This window comes from Marmota flaviventris, chromosome 8 (assembly GCF_047511675.1).
Source record: "Marmota flaviventris isolate mMarFla1 chromosome 8, mMarFla1.hap1, whole genome shotgun sequence".
Classification (NCBI taxonomy): Eukaryota; Metazoa; Chordata; class Mammalia; order Rodentia; family Sciuridae; genus Marmota; species Marmota flaviventris.
The window spans coordinates 25706794-25722506 of record NC_092505.1 but is presented as its reverse complement, the minus strand read 5'-3'; the positions used below and the strand labels follow the sequence as shown (position 1 = coordinate 25722506).

The 15713-nt window shown below is 32.7% G+C and overlaps 1 protein-coding gene across 3 annotated transcripts in view; it reads left to right on the top strand.

Annotated features, from left to right (window-relative positions):
- Usp25 (ubiquitin specific peptidase 25) overlaps positions 1–15713 on the top strand; it is a 135698-nt gene that overhangs the window by 86517 nt on the left and 33468 nt on the right. For all 3 annotated transcript variants that reach the window (XM_071615121.1, XM_027929101.3, XM_071615123.1), the window contains 5 exons: positions 341–502; positions 1062–1288; positions 4044–4114; positions 4868–5096; positions 6399–6599. In XM_071615121.1, coding sequence (XP_071471222.1) covers positions 341–502; positions 1062–1288; positions 4044–4114; positions 4868–5096; positions 6399–6599 — 890 coding nt within the window. The remainder of the gene's footprint in view (positions 1–340; positions 503–1061; positions 1289–4043; positions 4115–4867; positions 5097–6398; positions 6600–15713) is intronic.

Sequence of the window (15713 nt, the reverse complement as noted above, 5' to 3'; positions counted from 1 at the left end):
GTTTCTATCTTCCTGTTCAGATACAATTTAGACTGGTTTTTGTAAGTTTAACAGTATATACATACTTCAGTCTCAGTCAGATTTTGTTTCCTTCTGTCTTAATCAGCATTTGTTTCTTCCTTTGAGGAACATCTGATTATGTTTTCTTCTTGAATGCATAATCAGTTTTGCCTTCTTCATTTGAAAGCAAATTAATTTCCTTGTTGAGAGTTTTTGAAGTATTATAACATATTTTTTAAGAATTCTTTTTAAAAATCCGTATGTGCTCTCTATAAAAATAAAAACCTTCATATATTTTATTTTTTTTACTTTTTATTTTTTCATATATTTTATGTAACAGATATTTAAGTTACGGTTCGGGTCCCAAAAGATTCCCCTTGGTGGATGTTCTGCAATATGCATTGGAATTTGCCTCAAGTAAACCTGTCTGCACTTCTCCTGTCGATGACATCGATGCTAGTTCCCCACCTAGTGGTTCCACACCATCACAGACATCATCAAGGTGAAGTTTCCTTTGTGAATCCGGCAGCTGTTTGCCTGTATTACATGCAACTGATGGAAGGAAGGTTTTAGAAAATGTGTGCTCTAACTTACTTAGAAGATTTTATGTCTTCTGAGAGCATTCTTATTTCAGTATTTTAGTAGAGTTTATGTTTCCAAATTAAACTTTTCATAGTTTTTTTTTAATGTTCAGAATTATATTGTACATTGATTTGGTATAAGTTATGTAAGTTTCAACTGTTTGTCAACCATCAAAATAATGCCTTTAAAATAAAATTTATTAGTGTACATAAGCTGATAAATTTTAGAAAGAGAAAATCTTTTTAATTTCAGCATGCATTAGTTTTCTTTTTCTTCTTAAATGTGAGTAAGCCATTTTTACTGTAATGTCAATTTTGTCTTTATAATAATGGAGTCCTCATGCATTACAAATCTCATCAGAATATTAAGTCAATCCATGTATTTCTTTTCTATGATCTGTTCTTTTTGAAATTATAGGGTAACTCAGTGCTGTATGTTTGAAGACTTAATGAGAAATATTTTATGCTTTCAAAATGCAGCACAACAGAACTACAGGGAGTTCCTTCTTCAGAACTGCCCAGCACATCTCCTCCATCAGTTTCTGCAGTTTCATCGAGGTCAGTAATACACAAACCATTCACTCAGTCTCGGATACCTCCAGATTTGCCCATGCATCCAGCACCAAGGCACATAACAGAAGAAGAACTTTCTGTGCTGGAAAGCTGTTTACATCGCTGGAGGACAGAAATAGAAAATGACACAAGAGGTAAGAAGCTTCTCATACTGTAGCTAATGTCACCTCAGATGAATATGTAAAATATTAAATTGAGAAGGGAAATCACTTGTGGATTTCATATTTAAATATTATAGTCATTTTTTTTTTCTAGAAGAGATTTTAGTCAGATAACTTAGTTTGCCTTCCCATTTTTATGATGGTAATATCAAATTCACAGGGACCAAGAGTTTCCTCAGATAACTTAACTGATTAATGACATAGCAGATGGTATGATTTTCTAGTTTAGTGTTCTAAATATATATCAAACTGGTATTCACAGCTACTCTATTGGTGAAATGTCGTACAATGACAGAGTTTATATTTCACCTGATGTTTGCATAATGAACAAGTTCAAGTGATAAAGAAGTTTTCTTTAGGCTTAAGAGTTAGAAATGTGAATTTTCGTTTTGAATCTCCTCTCTACTGAAGATATGATCTGTGAACCCAGTGCCAGTATAGAACATAGTTTAACTGGCATGTAGCAAAATAGGAAAAATAAGGATGGTGCTCTGTGTGTGTGTATGTGTGTATGTGTTAGACTTCAATCTATCTTTTCTTTAAAGAAACTCATCTTTATTCTGAAATTATCTCCTTATTTTTAACATAGACTTTTGATTTTTAATGAAATCATATTGTTCATGTTTCATGGGGGATTTTATTTATTGTATGTTTTCCTTATATGTCAAAACATAATATCCTTTTATTGGCTCCCAATTTTATGCTAATTAATCAATCTCTTAAAATTAAAAGAAAATAGGAGCTACTGTTTAATACTACAGGTTGAAATTATATTGAACACATTGATTGTTGGATTCTATATGACCAACTTGACACTCTGTGACAATATGTGAATAAGTGATCCAATATAATAGAGCGTAAATGATGGTGACTAACAATTAGCATTAGTGCTGTAAAGATTTTCTTCCTTAGTATTTTTGTATGGGGAATTTTTAAATATTTGAACTTGCTAACAAATATTAAGTAAACACAATATTCTCGAACACTATGCTAGGCATCGGATAATTCTCCACTTGGGCATGGCAGGCTGTTTCTATAAGATCATATTCTTAAGGGTGAAAGTTTGGAAGCTTTTTATACCAAGTAGTGGCCCTGATGGAGAAGAAATGAGGGTACTTAAAATAATCCTTGGAGACAGGTGACACATGTAGGTCAATGATAGGTGAGAAAGGAATCAGGAAGGGTTCCTGTGGTTCATAATAGCTTGAGTACTGAACATTATACTTTAAAAAAAGGCAAAGACAAGCAGGTTCCCTTGAAGAAGAAGAAAGCTAAGGTAGATTTGAGGAGTGTGAAGGAAATTCGTATAATACTGTGGTCCTCAGGTGTTTGTTTCCTCTCATCTCTATTGATAGTAGATGTTAACAGTATTTTTTTTTTAACTCTTAATAGAACCCCAACACATTGATATAATTTATTTAATTTTCATAATGATATATTGCTGGCTTTTCACACATATATTTATATACTTTTGTAAGTACTATATAAATGTGCCACTTGTGGTTCAAAGTGTGTATATCTTAAATACTGATGATTCAAGATTGTCTCTTGAAAACACTGAATCAAGCTGTGTGTGAGAAAGCCTGTCTCTCAGTGCCCTCCCAAACCCTGGGGACTTTTAATCTGTGGTAGTCTAGGAGTGAAAAATGTGGTACATCAGTGTCTTGATGTGTATTTCCTTAATTATGAACGAAGCTGAATATTCATATTTTTCTGTGAATTACTTAGGTCATTTCCTTTTTTTGGTAGTTCTGAAGATGGACAAGGACTTACCACTGAACTATGTCCCCAGCCCCATTTGCCTATTTTTTTATATTGAGCCATTTACCTTTTTCTTAGTACTTAGAACATTTAATGTATTATAGATATTAACTTTTTGCCTGTAGTTTAGGTTGTAAATAATCCCGATTTATCATTTGCCCTTCTTTATACTGATTCTTGTTTGTTTTGTTTTGAAAATATATGGTTTTTGAAGTTATGGGTGTGTTTGCAGGGTCTTCTGCTTTATTTATGGTTCCTGGGTTTTCTATCAGGTAAAGACAGGTCTTTCTCTGCTCTAAAGTTTCTAGTATTTTCTTTGATCTTTCATGGTTTCTTCCTGATTCTTTTGAATATATTTCCAGTATGTTGTGATTACACTTTAGTTTAGCCATTTCCCTAATAACATAGATATTTAGATTATCTTGAGTTTTAAAAATTATTATGGAAAACATAGTTATGAACATTCTTATATCAGAGTAGTTTTATAGAATTATTTTCTACTGTAAATAGAAATAATTGGAAATGAGAGCCCCATAATTATATTCCCATCGGTGATTTTAGTGGGTTTTTATTCACTTATATATATGTACATGAATTGTGGTGAAGTTATTTTCCTTTATTCTTAAGTTATTTCATTTTAGTATGTAAGGGGGAGTTAGCTTTAATTTTTATTGAGTCCATCTTTTATATTAGGACTTGAAAAACAAACTTTGGTTGTATCAGCTCTGCAAATTTTCTAGATGATACATTTGCTTTGGTTTTTCCCTGTGCATTTGCGACATATCTTTTATGAAAGAGAACTATATCTCATTTTACACAGATCCAGATAGTAACATTTTATGAAATGTTTCAGAAATTTTCCTTTTTTCTCTAATATGTTTTTATAGGTAAACTTTCATCCTGGTCTTATAATTTTCAGTAGAAATACACTTGATGTTAATCACTAAATGTCACCTTACATCATTAGATTTGCAGGAAAGCATATCCAGAATCCATCGAACAATTGAACTGATGTACTCTGACAAATCCATGATACAAGTAAGTGAAATTTTTAGCTAATAATCATTACCAAAATTACTTACATGTATTTTAAGTTAAATTCTTTGTTACATGTTTTATTATAAATTTTATTATAAAATAACAAAAAAGCTAAACGATGTACATTTTTTAATTACAAGTGAATGGGAAAAATTTCATGACAAATTATATAACAGATTTTCTCCATTCAGTTGTATTATTCTGAACCTATTGCTTACACATTTTATAGTTTTACAATACAATTTATCAAAAAGTTTCAAAAGGTCTCAATTTTTTGGAAAAGTTCTATAGGAAAAAATATTTGATTGTTTTAAGGATACAGGATGTGTTGAAAAACCCTAAAGCTCAAAGCATTTTAACTTCTGGCATATAGTATATAATTTATTTTGCTAGCCACCAGTTATGAAGTTTTGGAAAAATCATGTATTATATAGAACACTTCACCCTGAGTTCTATATTCAAGAAAAAATAAATAGATCAACAAATACCTACACAACAAATGTATTTTGAAAGTTTCAGATAATCATTCTCATATGCATACACACATTTTACGTATCTTTAGCTTTTTTAATTTCCCTGTTTTTTGTGAGTTTATAGTTTAATATTTTTTAAATTCAAGATTTTTAATTCTGACCTATTAGAAAAATGTGCATCCATGCTTCCCCTCAAATTGGTAGTTTTGGGCTTCGTGGAATGTGGTATTATTAGACTACTAATAGTTGCAGTTTAACTTTTTTTTTCTTCTTTTTTTAGGTTCCTTATCGCTTACATGCTGTTTTAGTTCATGAAGGCCAAGCTAATGCTGGGCACTACTGGGCATATATTTTTGATCATCATGAAAGCAGGTGGATGAAGTACAATGATATTGCTGTGACAAAATCCTCATGGGAAGAATTAGTGAGGGACTCTTTTGGTGGTTATAGAAATGCCAGTGCATACTGTTTAATGTATATAAACGATAAGGCACAATTCTTAATACAAGGTAAGAGTATAAAATATATAGTGTAGTATATAGTTTTAAATAAGTGGCACTTCAGTGGGACTCTGTCCTGTGCTGTAATTATTAATTGACACAGAGGGTGATGTTCCATGTTTAGGTAATTGGAAGTGAGAAAGCTGGAATTGAAAAGTTATTGTCCAGAACTGAGAGCTGGCATACATTTCGTACTTAAAAGTTGACTATGAAATGTAAATCTGACCCTTTTTCTCCTTTCTAGAAACCTTTTAATGATTACACCCACTTAACTAACTCATTTAAACTCCTTAGCCTAACAGAAGGCCTGTTTTCTGGCCTCTGTGTGCCTTTCCAGCTTCAGTTATCACCTTCGTTCATTTTGAACTTCATATACTTCACTGATATTTGAGTTACTTTCTGTATTCAGCTCACATCAAACCACTCCACACATTTATATCTCTGTGTTCTTAAGTGTTTTATTTTTTGCCAGTAGTGTTCTTCATTTGTCTCTTGCCTAATTCCTCCTCCTCTGTCAAGATTCAATTCAGGTGTCATCTCTGTAGTTTTTCTTAACCTGCCAGGAAGTACCTCTCCTTGTGCTATCCTAGCATGCTTACATTGGCCATTTATTCTTGTATATTATAGCTGTCTTCGCTCTGATCTGCTCAGAGTTGGAGTCCATGGCTTACCATACCTTAATCTTTTTGTTTCTAATATGAGCTCTGCATATAGAAAACATTTTGTTGAAGCTGATGAAATCAACTTTTGTTTTTAAGCATTCAGCAAAAACAAGCAGTCCACTTATAGCTGAAAATGTGAAGTTTATTTTGTTTGTGTGCATAGTAGAGGTCAAGTGAGTCTTTTAAATAGTATTTATATAATGTTTTAAAATATCTTGTTATATTTATTAATTTTTATAATTGTGTATTTTTATTACTATGCATTACTGCTTCAGATGAAAAATAATTTTAGTTTTATTTTGAGCCTCATAAAATTGTGAGTTACTTTGAAAAGTTTTACTTCACAAGTAATCAAACATCTGGTATTTTCTGAAATAAAAACCTCAGTGTTGGAGTAGTAAAAAATTTTCTCTTCAGAGTAAAAACAAGTGACAGAATTACCTAAATGACTTATCAAATATTTGTATCATTGTTTTTTCTGAAAAGCATGGAATTTTTATAAAAATTAAATTATATTGATATGGTGTACTGTAATAATACATAGTATATGTTCCATTTGAAATAATATGTAGTATATAACCTTATTTGGAGCTTTGCATTTTTCTTTTAACTCTTAATTTTATACTAGTTTTTGAAATATGATTTGCAGAGGAGTTTAATAAAGAAACTGGGCAGGCACTTGTTGGAATAGAAACATTACCACCAGATTTGAGAGATTTTGTTGAGGAAGACAACCAGCGATTTGAAAAAGAACTTGAGGAATGGGATGCACAACTTGCCCAGAAAGCTTTGCAGGAAAAGCTTTTAGCATCTCAGAAACTGAGGGAGTCTGAGTCTTCTGCAACAACAGGTTTGTCCATTTTTATTAAGTTGTATTTTATTATCAGCAAACTTACATTTGTTATTATTGTGTTATAAAAATAAGATATGCTTATCGAATTTAAAAAAAATCCTTAAACTTTTAAGTATGAAGAAGCCAGTAGAAATTATCTGAAATTCCAGCAGTCAGTTATAACCACAGGTAACATCTTAATTACCCATTGGCCAGGCATCATTGTTTTTCAACATAAGTGTGATGATTCTGCTGACTTTCTAACTACCCTGCCTACTTTGAGTGAGCTAGTCTCTTAGCAAGAAGCAAGAAAAGCTGTGAAATAAGCAAGCAATGCAGCCAGTTCACTAAATCTATTAGAAGAATGAACTCTAATAATTTCGGATTTTAGAGAATGATACTATTGGTATATCCATATATATTTTATGTAGTATTGAAATAGCACCATCAATACAGGATATTTTATTTTAGAAATTACTTAAGATTAAAAACAAAGTTAGACAAAATAAACTGTTTACTTTATTCCAAATTAAAAAAAAATATAGACCTATAAAACAGAGATAAATTTAAATACTAAAAAATGTCATTCTTGACAGGCATAGTGGTGTAAGTCTATACCAGTGACTTGGGAGGCTGAGGCAGGAGGATTGCAATTTTGGCAACTTAGAGAAACCCTGTCTCAAAAAAAAAAAAAAAAAAAAAATAGAAAGAGCTAGGGATGTAGCTCAGTAGTAGCGCACCCCTGGATTTAATCCCCATTACCACAGAAAGCACAGCTATTCTCAAACCTTAGCTGATGAAATCAATAAAATACTGAAAAGAAACACAGCAAAAATAAAGAAAATGTGTTCCAGTAAAGTTGGAAATCTTTAGATCCTTTTAAAAAGTCAATTTCATCATCACAGAGTTGTAATATAGTTTAGGTTAGGATTATTTCCTGCTATAGAGAAGTGCTAGTTCTCTGTAGTCATTGGGGAAATGAGAAGATATGAATTAAACTTAGGTAATTTTCTCAAATTTATCTCTCTCTCATTTTTCCTATCACATTGAGTGGATATTTTCTTAATAATCTTTGTTGTTGCAAGATCTGAGTGTTTTATTTTTTAAGGAAGCATTTCAGGGGTTTTTTTATTTCATTTTTTTAAATAGACTGATTTACATGCAGCATTATGTAGGTGGGTTTCAGAATTATCATTTAGAGAGTTAGGTGGAATTGTTTTTTTAGTGAAAAACTTGCAATACCACATTATGGTATTGTGACCAGTTTAGGCATGCACAAATCTGTTCACATTCTTGACTTTTTTAAATTATAAATTGAATAGTTGAGTCACTGATTTTGATTTTAGGCAGATAGTTCAGAATTTTAAAAAAGACCCAGGTAATGATATTATGCCAACAAAGATATCCACATTTGGATACTTAAACATCACATAGTGCACTTGAGTATCACCATTGGGAAGACTCTATGGTTATGTAGGATTTTGCTTTCTTCCCAGACATCCACAGCTGCCACACAGAGCAGGCAATGCTCCATGTGTCCACAACAGTGTAGATTCAGGAGATATCAAGAGGTTATTTTATTTTATTAGAGCTCTTTGGTTATACATAGTATTTGTGTTCATCCAGACAAACTCATGCATGCATAGAAATCTATTTCAGTTCATGATTTTATCAATTTCAGTTCATGAACAAAAGAGTTTTTTGGTTCAAATCAGTTCCTTTCATTTTTAACCCAATTCCATCCCTTTGTGATATCATATTGGTCTTCTGTTTATATCCTTCATAGACCATTGTCTAGAATTTGCCCAAGATGGAGTTTTTGCGTTGTTCTTCCCTTAAGGCTATTCACATGTGATTTTTCTCAACTTGCTCTTAGTAGGAGGAAAAGGCTGCATAATTAAACTGTGTGCTAGTAGTCCCTAAGACCTCAGGGATAGTGAATGCATTATTCATTGCCTGATCTACTTTATTCCTGGTTCATCTATAGTTTGTGAAAGCAAAATGTTAAATTCTGCATAGCCTTCTGCTTTTCATTTTGTCTGTTTCTTGTTAGTCTCCATATTTAGGGTTAACACATTTTATTTCTACTGTCACTCAACTCCCTTTTGTGATACCACAATGTTAAATTCTATATAACCTCCTTCTCTTCATCTTCCATGTCTCTCATAGAGTTAACATATTTTGTTTCTATGGAGACAAACTAATATATATTCCCCCAAATATCCCTATTTGATAAGGACCTGCCTTGTTTTACCTTTTATAATTGTAATTTTATTTTCTCTGGTGTAAAAAGCCATATTCATATGCCCCACACCTTTTTTTCATGATCAGTACTTCCCACCATATATTTTACATGGTGTTTTGTTATTTTTTTTTAATTCAGTACTAATTTTTGGCATATGTTTTTATGTCTCTTTTACTGCTGAAATTAGCTTTTCATTGAAGGCAGATATATTTCTGAGAGGAACCAAAATAACTAAAAGATAAATGCTCAAGTCATATAAAATTGTTATAATCTAACAGACCAAGGGTTTAGAAAACAGTGGCAGTACTACCTCTATAGGAAGCATTATGGCTTCTGTATGAAATATGCATTTTGTTTGATTTAGTAGGAGTAGAATGTACCAAGTTTGTAAATGTGGAAAGTGAGATTGCTTTTAGAAAAGTTATTTTATTACTATATTATCTTTGCTCTCATATTAATTAATTAATTAATCCTCTATTGCAGGGGAGTTTAGCATATACAATTGAATAAATGTAATATTTCACTAGAATCATTTATCTCCTTAGTAGAGAAATTTTACTTTAATGCTTTTGCCTTCTTCTCCCTATTTCTTTTCTTATTTTTCAAAGTAAGTAATTTGTTTAATCTGCTTGAATGCTTCCAGCATCTCAGAGAGAACCTATAGTTGACATCTTTCAGGTGTACACTATGAGTGACTAATAATTCAAGGAAATCTTATTCATAAAATTTTCCTTATTTCCCTGAAAAATCTTCTCAGTAAAGCTGTAACAGAAGAACCATTAAAATCCAATTTCTACTGAATGACATTCCAAATAATTATATTATAATATATATTAATCAAATCAGTATTTTTCTCTTCTGCTCACATGGCCGGGAAGTCCATTGGCATTAATTCTACCGTACCATTCATCACTTCCTGAAACTGACATAAAAGTTTCGGTAACATGTTATTTTTTTATTTCATGCCACCTCCCACAATCTGTTTACTGCAAAGAAAATCTTAGCTGAATACTTTTATGTATCCTTCTAGGCAGCAGTTCTTTGCCATGGGTGTACATGTAAAAATTACCAATTGGAGTTTTCTCTGAGTAGATTCAGTACTCTCCACCTACAACTTATGGAATGAATCAGAATCTCTGGAGGGAAGATCTGGAATTTGTATTTATTAAAAATCTTCAGATAATTCAGAGGTTATTCTCTGGTAAAGCAGCATGACTGTAGGTGTAATTATATACAAGAGAGATTATTCTGAAGGAGAGAAGAACATTTTTTGGAATTATTAGTTTACTTGTGTTGTTCCTATCTTAACCAAAAGTATTTGGAGTAGTTGCAGTATATATAGCATACCCAGATTATGAAACAGAAAAGAAAGTAACTGATATGAAAAATAAGGTAAAAAATAGTTAAGATTGATATGAAATGTATACCATAAAGTTTCATGAATTTATTTAGAGATGAGAGGCAAAATTGACTTTAGGACTTCTCTATGAACACTGTCTCAAAAAAAAAAAAAAAAAAAAAAGCTTTTTTCTAGACAAGTACATTTAGTTCCTTAAGAGTAAAACCAGGTAGAAAGAAAATATCCTCAGTATCTCAGTTTCTTGGAAGCAGACCTAGGAGTATTCTTACATGTACCTCCATTATCTAGCATAACAACCAACCTATGGTAGATGCCCTGAATTCCTTTCTAAACTGAGTTCTTTCCCTGTGGAGTCCAATAACGATGTCCTAGGCATGGTCCTCATTGTTGGAGAATGCAAGATCTCAGGGGGATAGCCAAAGTGATTTACAGTGAGAGGCTGTTGAAGTGTGTAGGAGAATGTAGCTCTCTATTCAGAAGTAATTTTAAGTATAATTACTGTTCTTAAACCTATATTTTTTTATACCCCAGAGATTGTATTTAGAGTGGTACCCAGGAATGTGAAGTCCTAAAAGTTCCACCTGTGATTCTATGCAGTCAGCCTAGCATGGCTCTCTACTGGCTGCTTTTGGGGAATTATTTATTTTAAATATATTTCTAGAATGGGTGGTCTGCATATTTGCCAAATAATCTTCCTGAAATCTCCTACAATGTGATTGTAATGACTCTTTAGAAAATCAAGAAATAAATACTTTTAAAAGATAATTGAGATGTTACTTTTTTTCTTACAGTTGATCAAGAGCATATTCTTACATTTAATGGAAAGCTAATTGATGGTTGAGTTTTACCACTTGGTAAAATGTTGAAGATCATAATTAGGTAATACACACAAGTAATAATCTCCCTAAACCCCTTTAATCCCTGATATGAAGGTATCCAAGGAAGCAGCTAAGAGTGCCCTTAGAAGGCCCTGCCTTTTGTAACAGCAACAAAGGTGAATAACAATGCTGTTACACAACCTGTCGAACTTGTCTGAAAAATCTCTTACTTGGATGCCACTTATTTGAAAGTCTCAGGGTGCCACTCATGGAACAAATGGTTTGAGAAGATATTTTAGGTTATGTTATATACCTCCATAGAGAGTTGGTCACTCATGGTGAAATTAGTGCATTTAGAAATTTGTAGCAGGTAGGGAGTCAAGAAAATTTCCAGGAATTAAGGAAAATGAGTGTTGCAAAAGTTGTCAACACCTATCTTCCCATTTGTAGTTTGACCAAGACATTAAACTGAGTTAGTTAGTATATAAAGGGCCATTGAGACCATAAAGTAGATGCAAAAAACAGCATAGTCTCTTATTAAGTTCCTACCATTTATTCAGGCCTGCAAGGGTGAGGTTTTTATATAGTTATAGATAAATAAAAATGATTGTGTTTATATAGGAAAAGCCAACCATTTTTGTCTTGCTGCTGTTAACAATGAAATAGAAGTTACTTAAATGTTATGTTGAAGTTTTAGTTATATGAAACCTTCATCCAGAACCAAAAACATTATATTGATATGAAAATGCTTGTTATTTAAGTTAAAAGCCATGTATATCAAATAGTTCTTTTTCATTTATATATATATATATATATATATATATATATATATATATATATATATATATATATATATATATATATATAAAATGTCTGGAAATAGATAGGACCTGAAACAGATAGGACCCCATTCATCTCTGGATGGATAGTGGAAAGAGCTTTTAATTGACCTCATTTTACTTGTTTGTTACGGTAAATATATTTTTACTCTTTTGATTTGATAAAATGATGACAAAACTTTTTTTTTTAAATGAGGAACTTGATTATCATCTGATTCCTGTTATTCTTCCAAGAATACTTCCCTATGAGTACCTTATGTTTCATCTTAACCAGATTACTTATCGTTTCTCCTACATGTTTTTTTTATCAACATGGAATTACTTACTTATAAAGTATGGTTCATCTTAAAAATTTCCTTGTATCATCAATATTTGCCCATTCTTTAAGATCATCTACATATCCCATAGACTTTTTGAATGTCTTTTAGGTCACCCCAATACATTCCTGCTACCAAATTTATTATACTACTCTTTATTGTATTTATATTTTAGCTTTCTTACCACTGGAAAGGCTCCTTAGTTGCAGAGACTTTATTAAACTCTCATCTGCACTTACAGTGATTTTGCTTATTCTGTTCCTTCTGCTTGGAATTGTCTTTTTTCTCATCTCCCAGATAATCCTCTCAACAAATTCTTCAAGAGCCTCTCAGCTGGCATTTCTTCTGGAAAGTCTTTGTTAGCATGCCACACCATCCCAAGTGGGTGTATTGGGGCTATAGTTCTTTTATTGGGCCTTATGCATAGTTATTATTTCATTTAACAACTTGTATTATAATAGAGTATTTATCTGATTTTTCTGGGGATTTCTTAAAATGAATGAAGTATGTAAAAACCTAGCACAGTACAGAAAATGGCACAGGTTCAGTAAACTGGATGTGTAGTTTGGGTTTCTGATTTCAACCTCTGAGTGCTAAATCTGTATAGGTTTACATACTGTGGGCTTTAGCAGCACTCAGATCAGTTCCCTGTGAAGTATATACACACGGAAAGCTCTAGAAAAAATAGTTCTATGTGGCATTTGGGTAAAATAATTTGATATTACTTATAAGGATTTTGGACTCTATCCTGTTTGTGGAAGAAAACGTTGGGCCCTGGTGACATAAGGTGGATTTCACTGTGTTAATCAAATACAATTACTCTTGCTCCTAAAGACTTTATTTTACATGACTGAAGGTTTAGGCCAATGTCAGATCAGATGGATTTCTTTGCCTTAATTGCATTAAACTCACATCCCTCTATCAACCGGTGTCATTGTCTTCTATCGTGAGAAGAAAAAGATTGGAAAACCTAAGAAAAAAACTTTATTAATAGAACATTTCTCTCTGTTAAGCTCTAAAGCAGTTGGCTTATGCCACTTAATGAAAACTTCTATAAGCAGATGCACTGCTAAACTGGTAGTAGCCTAAGATTTTCCTTACCTTACCCATTGTGCAGGGGCATAGAGTGTATTGCAGTCAGTCCAAAGTCAGGTACTGTTTATATATGAGGACATTTAACTTCTTCAGTGTTTCTCCTTTGTTGCACACATTTATGCATTCCCACTTATTTTCAGCTTCTCACAACACAACTGTGACCAAAAGACCTGACAAGAACAAGTTTAGAGGAGGAAAGTTTATTTGTAGCTTACAGTTTCAGAACTCTTAGTCCATAGACAGCTGGCTCCATTCCTCAGAGTTCCAAGAACATCATGACAAAAGAGTGTGGTGGAGGGAAGTGGCTCCAGACATGATGATCAGGAGTCAGAGAGCTCTCTTTACTATAGCTACATCTCCTCCAGCTACATCCTATCTGCCTACAATTAGAACCCAGTTAATCCCTATCAGGGTATTAGTATACTGATTGGGTTAAAACTGTCATAACCCAATTGTTTTACTTCTAAACTTTCTTGTGTTGTCTTACAACAGGAACTTTTGGGGGACACCTCATGTCTACTCATATCTAACCCATAACACCACCTCTGGTGTTTTTTGTTTTTTTAATAGTAAGCATTAGCTGTTGCATCCTAGTTTTTTAGGCCAAAAATTTAGAATCATCTTAATGTGTAGCTTTTAATCCTTTGTGTCCAAAATATGTCTTGAATTTAGCCACTGTTTTCTACTTTTAGAGCTCTGCTATCTATAAGTACAGTCATTTTTCTCACATATTGCTCTAATATCCCCATGTTCCATTACTGACCTTGAATTTTACTCTCCTCTCTAATCCATTCTTCACATTGTAACCAGAGGTTTGTTTCTGTTTTTAACTTGTGTTGAAGATTGAGCCCAGGATCTTGTGCACATGCTGAACAAAAATTCTACATCTGAGCTACACCCTACCTCCAGAAGTTTTTTTTTTTTTTTTTTAATTTACCATGTTGCCATTATATTTAATACTTAGCTCACTTCCTATTAACTCTCAACACTTTACATGACATCAAGGCTATTGATGTTTTTGTTTGTTTGTTTGTTTTTTATTTTTTTTTACTCTCTTTTTTTTATTGGTTGTTCAAAACATTACAAAGCTCTTGACATATCATATTTCATACATTAGATTCAAGTTGGTTATGAACTCCCAATTTTACCCCAAATACAGATTGCAGAATCACATCGGTTACACATTCACATTTTTACATAATGCCCTGTTAGTAACTGTTGTATTCTGCTACCTTTCCTATCCTCTACTATCCCCCCTCCCCTCCCCTCCCATCTTCTCTCTCTACCCCATTTTGTTCTACCTGTGTCATCTATTGTCATGTCTCCACTCAGACACCATATTTCAGCCCCACCACCCATTCTAGATTGAGCTCATGATCATTCCTTGGCCTCTTTGCTCTTCTCTCTTGTGAAATAATTCATGTATCCTTCAGCTTTTAAAGGTCACTTTACCCTGTATCCCAATAACTAAATTGCCCAAACATACCACTCTACCCTGATTTTGTTTCTTGAATGTATTGTCAAAATATTGCCTCAATTTATATCTGTGATTATTTGGTTAATGACTTTCTCCACATTGACTGAAACTTGTTGGAGATGAGACCGGCTCTTTTGTCATATTCACATTCCCTGTGCCTGGCACATAGTTAAATGCTTTATTAAAATTGTTTCTTGAATGTATTGTCAAAATATTGCCTCAATTTATATCTGTGATTATTTGGTTAATGACTTTCTCCACATTGACTGAAACTTGTTGGAGATGAGACCGGCTCTTTTGTCATATTCACATTCCCTGTGCCTGGCACATAGTTAAATGCTTTATTAAAATTGTTGGTCACATGAATGGCCACGCATATATCTTCACATCGTAGTACTCCTTTGTGATTAATATTTCCCTTTGGTGATTTCTGAATTTAAAGAGCATCAGGGAGGATGACAGTAGACCTATTATGTTTTACTAGGTAATTGACAAGGACTCTTACCACTAATATGAAAAGTTTACGGTACTTTCTTATTCTTTATATCCATTCACTAACTTATTAATTCATTCATTCCATTATAATGTTCCTATTTTATGCTAGACATTGAAGAATTAGGAGTACAAAAAGGAGATGGCATCTCTGCTCATGAGATTCTTCCAGTTTAGCAGGGGATGTGGACTTCAAACAAATATAATATTAATAATATAATTAATAATAATAATAATGATGTTATGATTGTGGTAATGATACTTAAAAGGAAAGTTTAAGTTTCTTCAGAGCAGTGGTTTCCACATGGGAATGATTTTGTCATTGAGTAGACATTTTACGAGGCAGGAGACATTTTTGGTTGTCATACTTTGAGAGAAGGGAACAGTATTAGTGGCACCAAGTGCATAGATGCTGGGGTCCACAGGACAGTCCTTCACACCACAAAGTTATCTGAATGAAAATCTCAATAATGCTGAGGCTGAGAAATC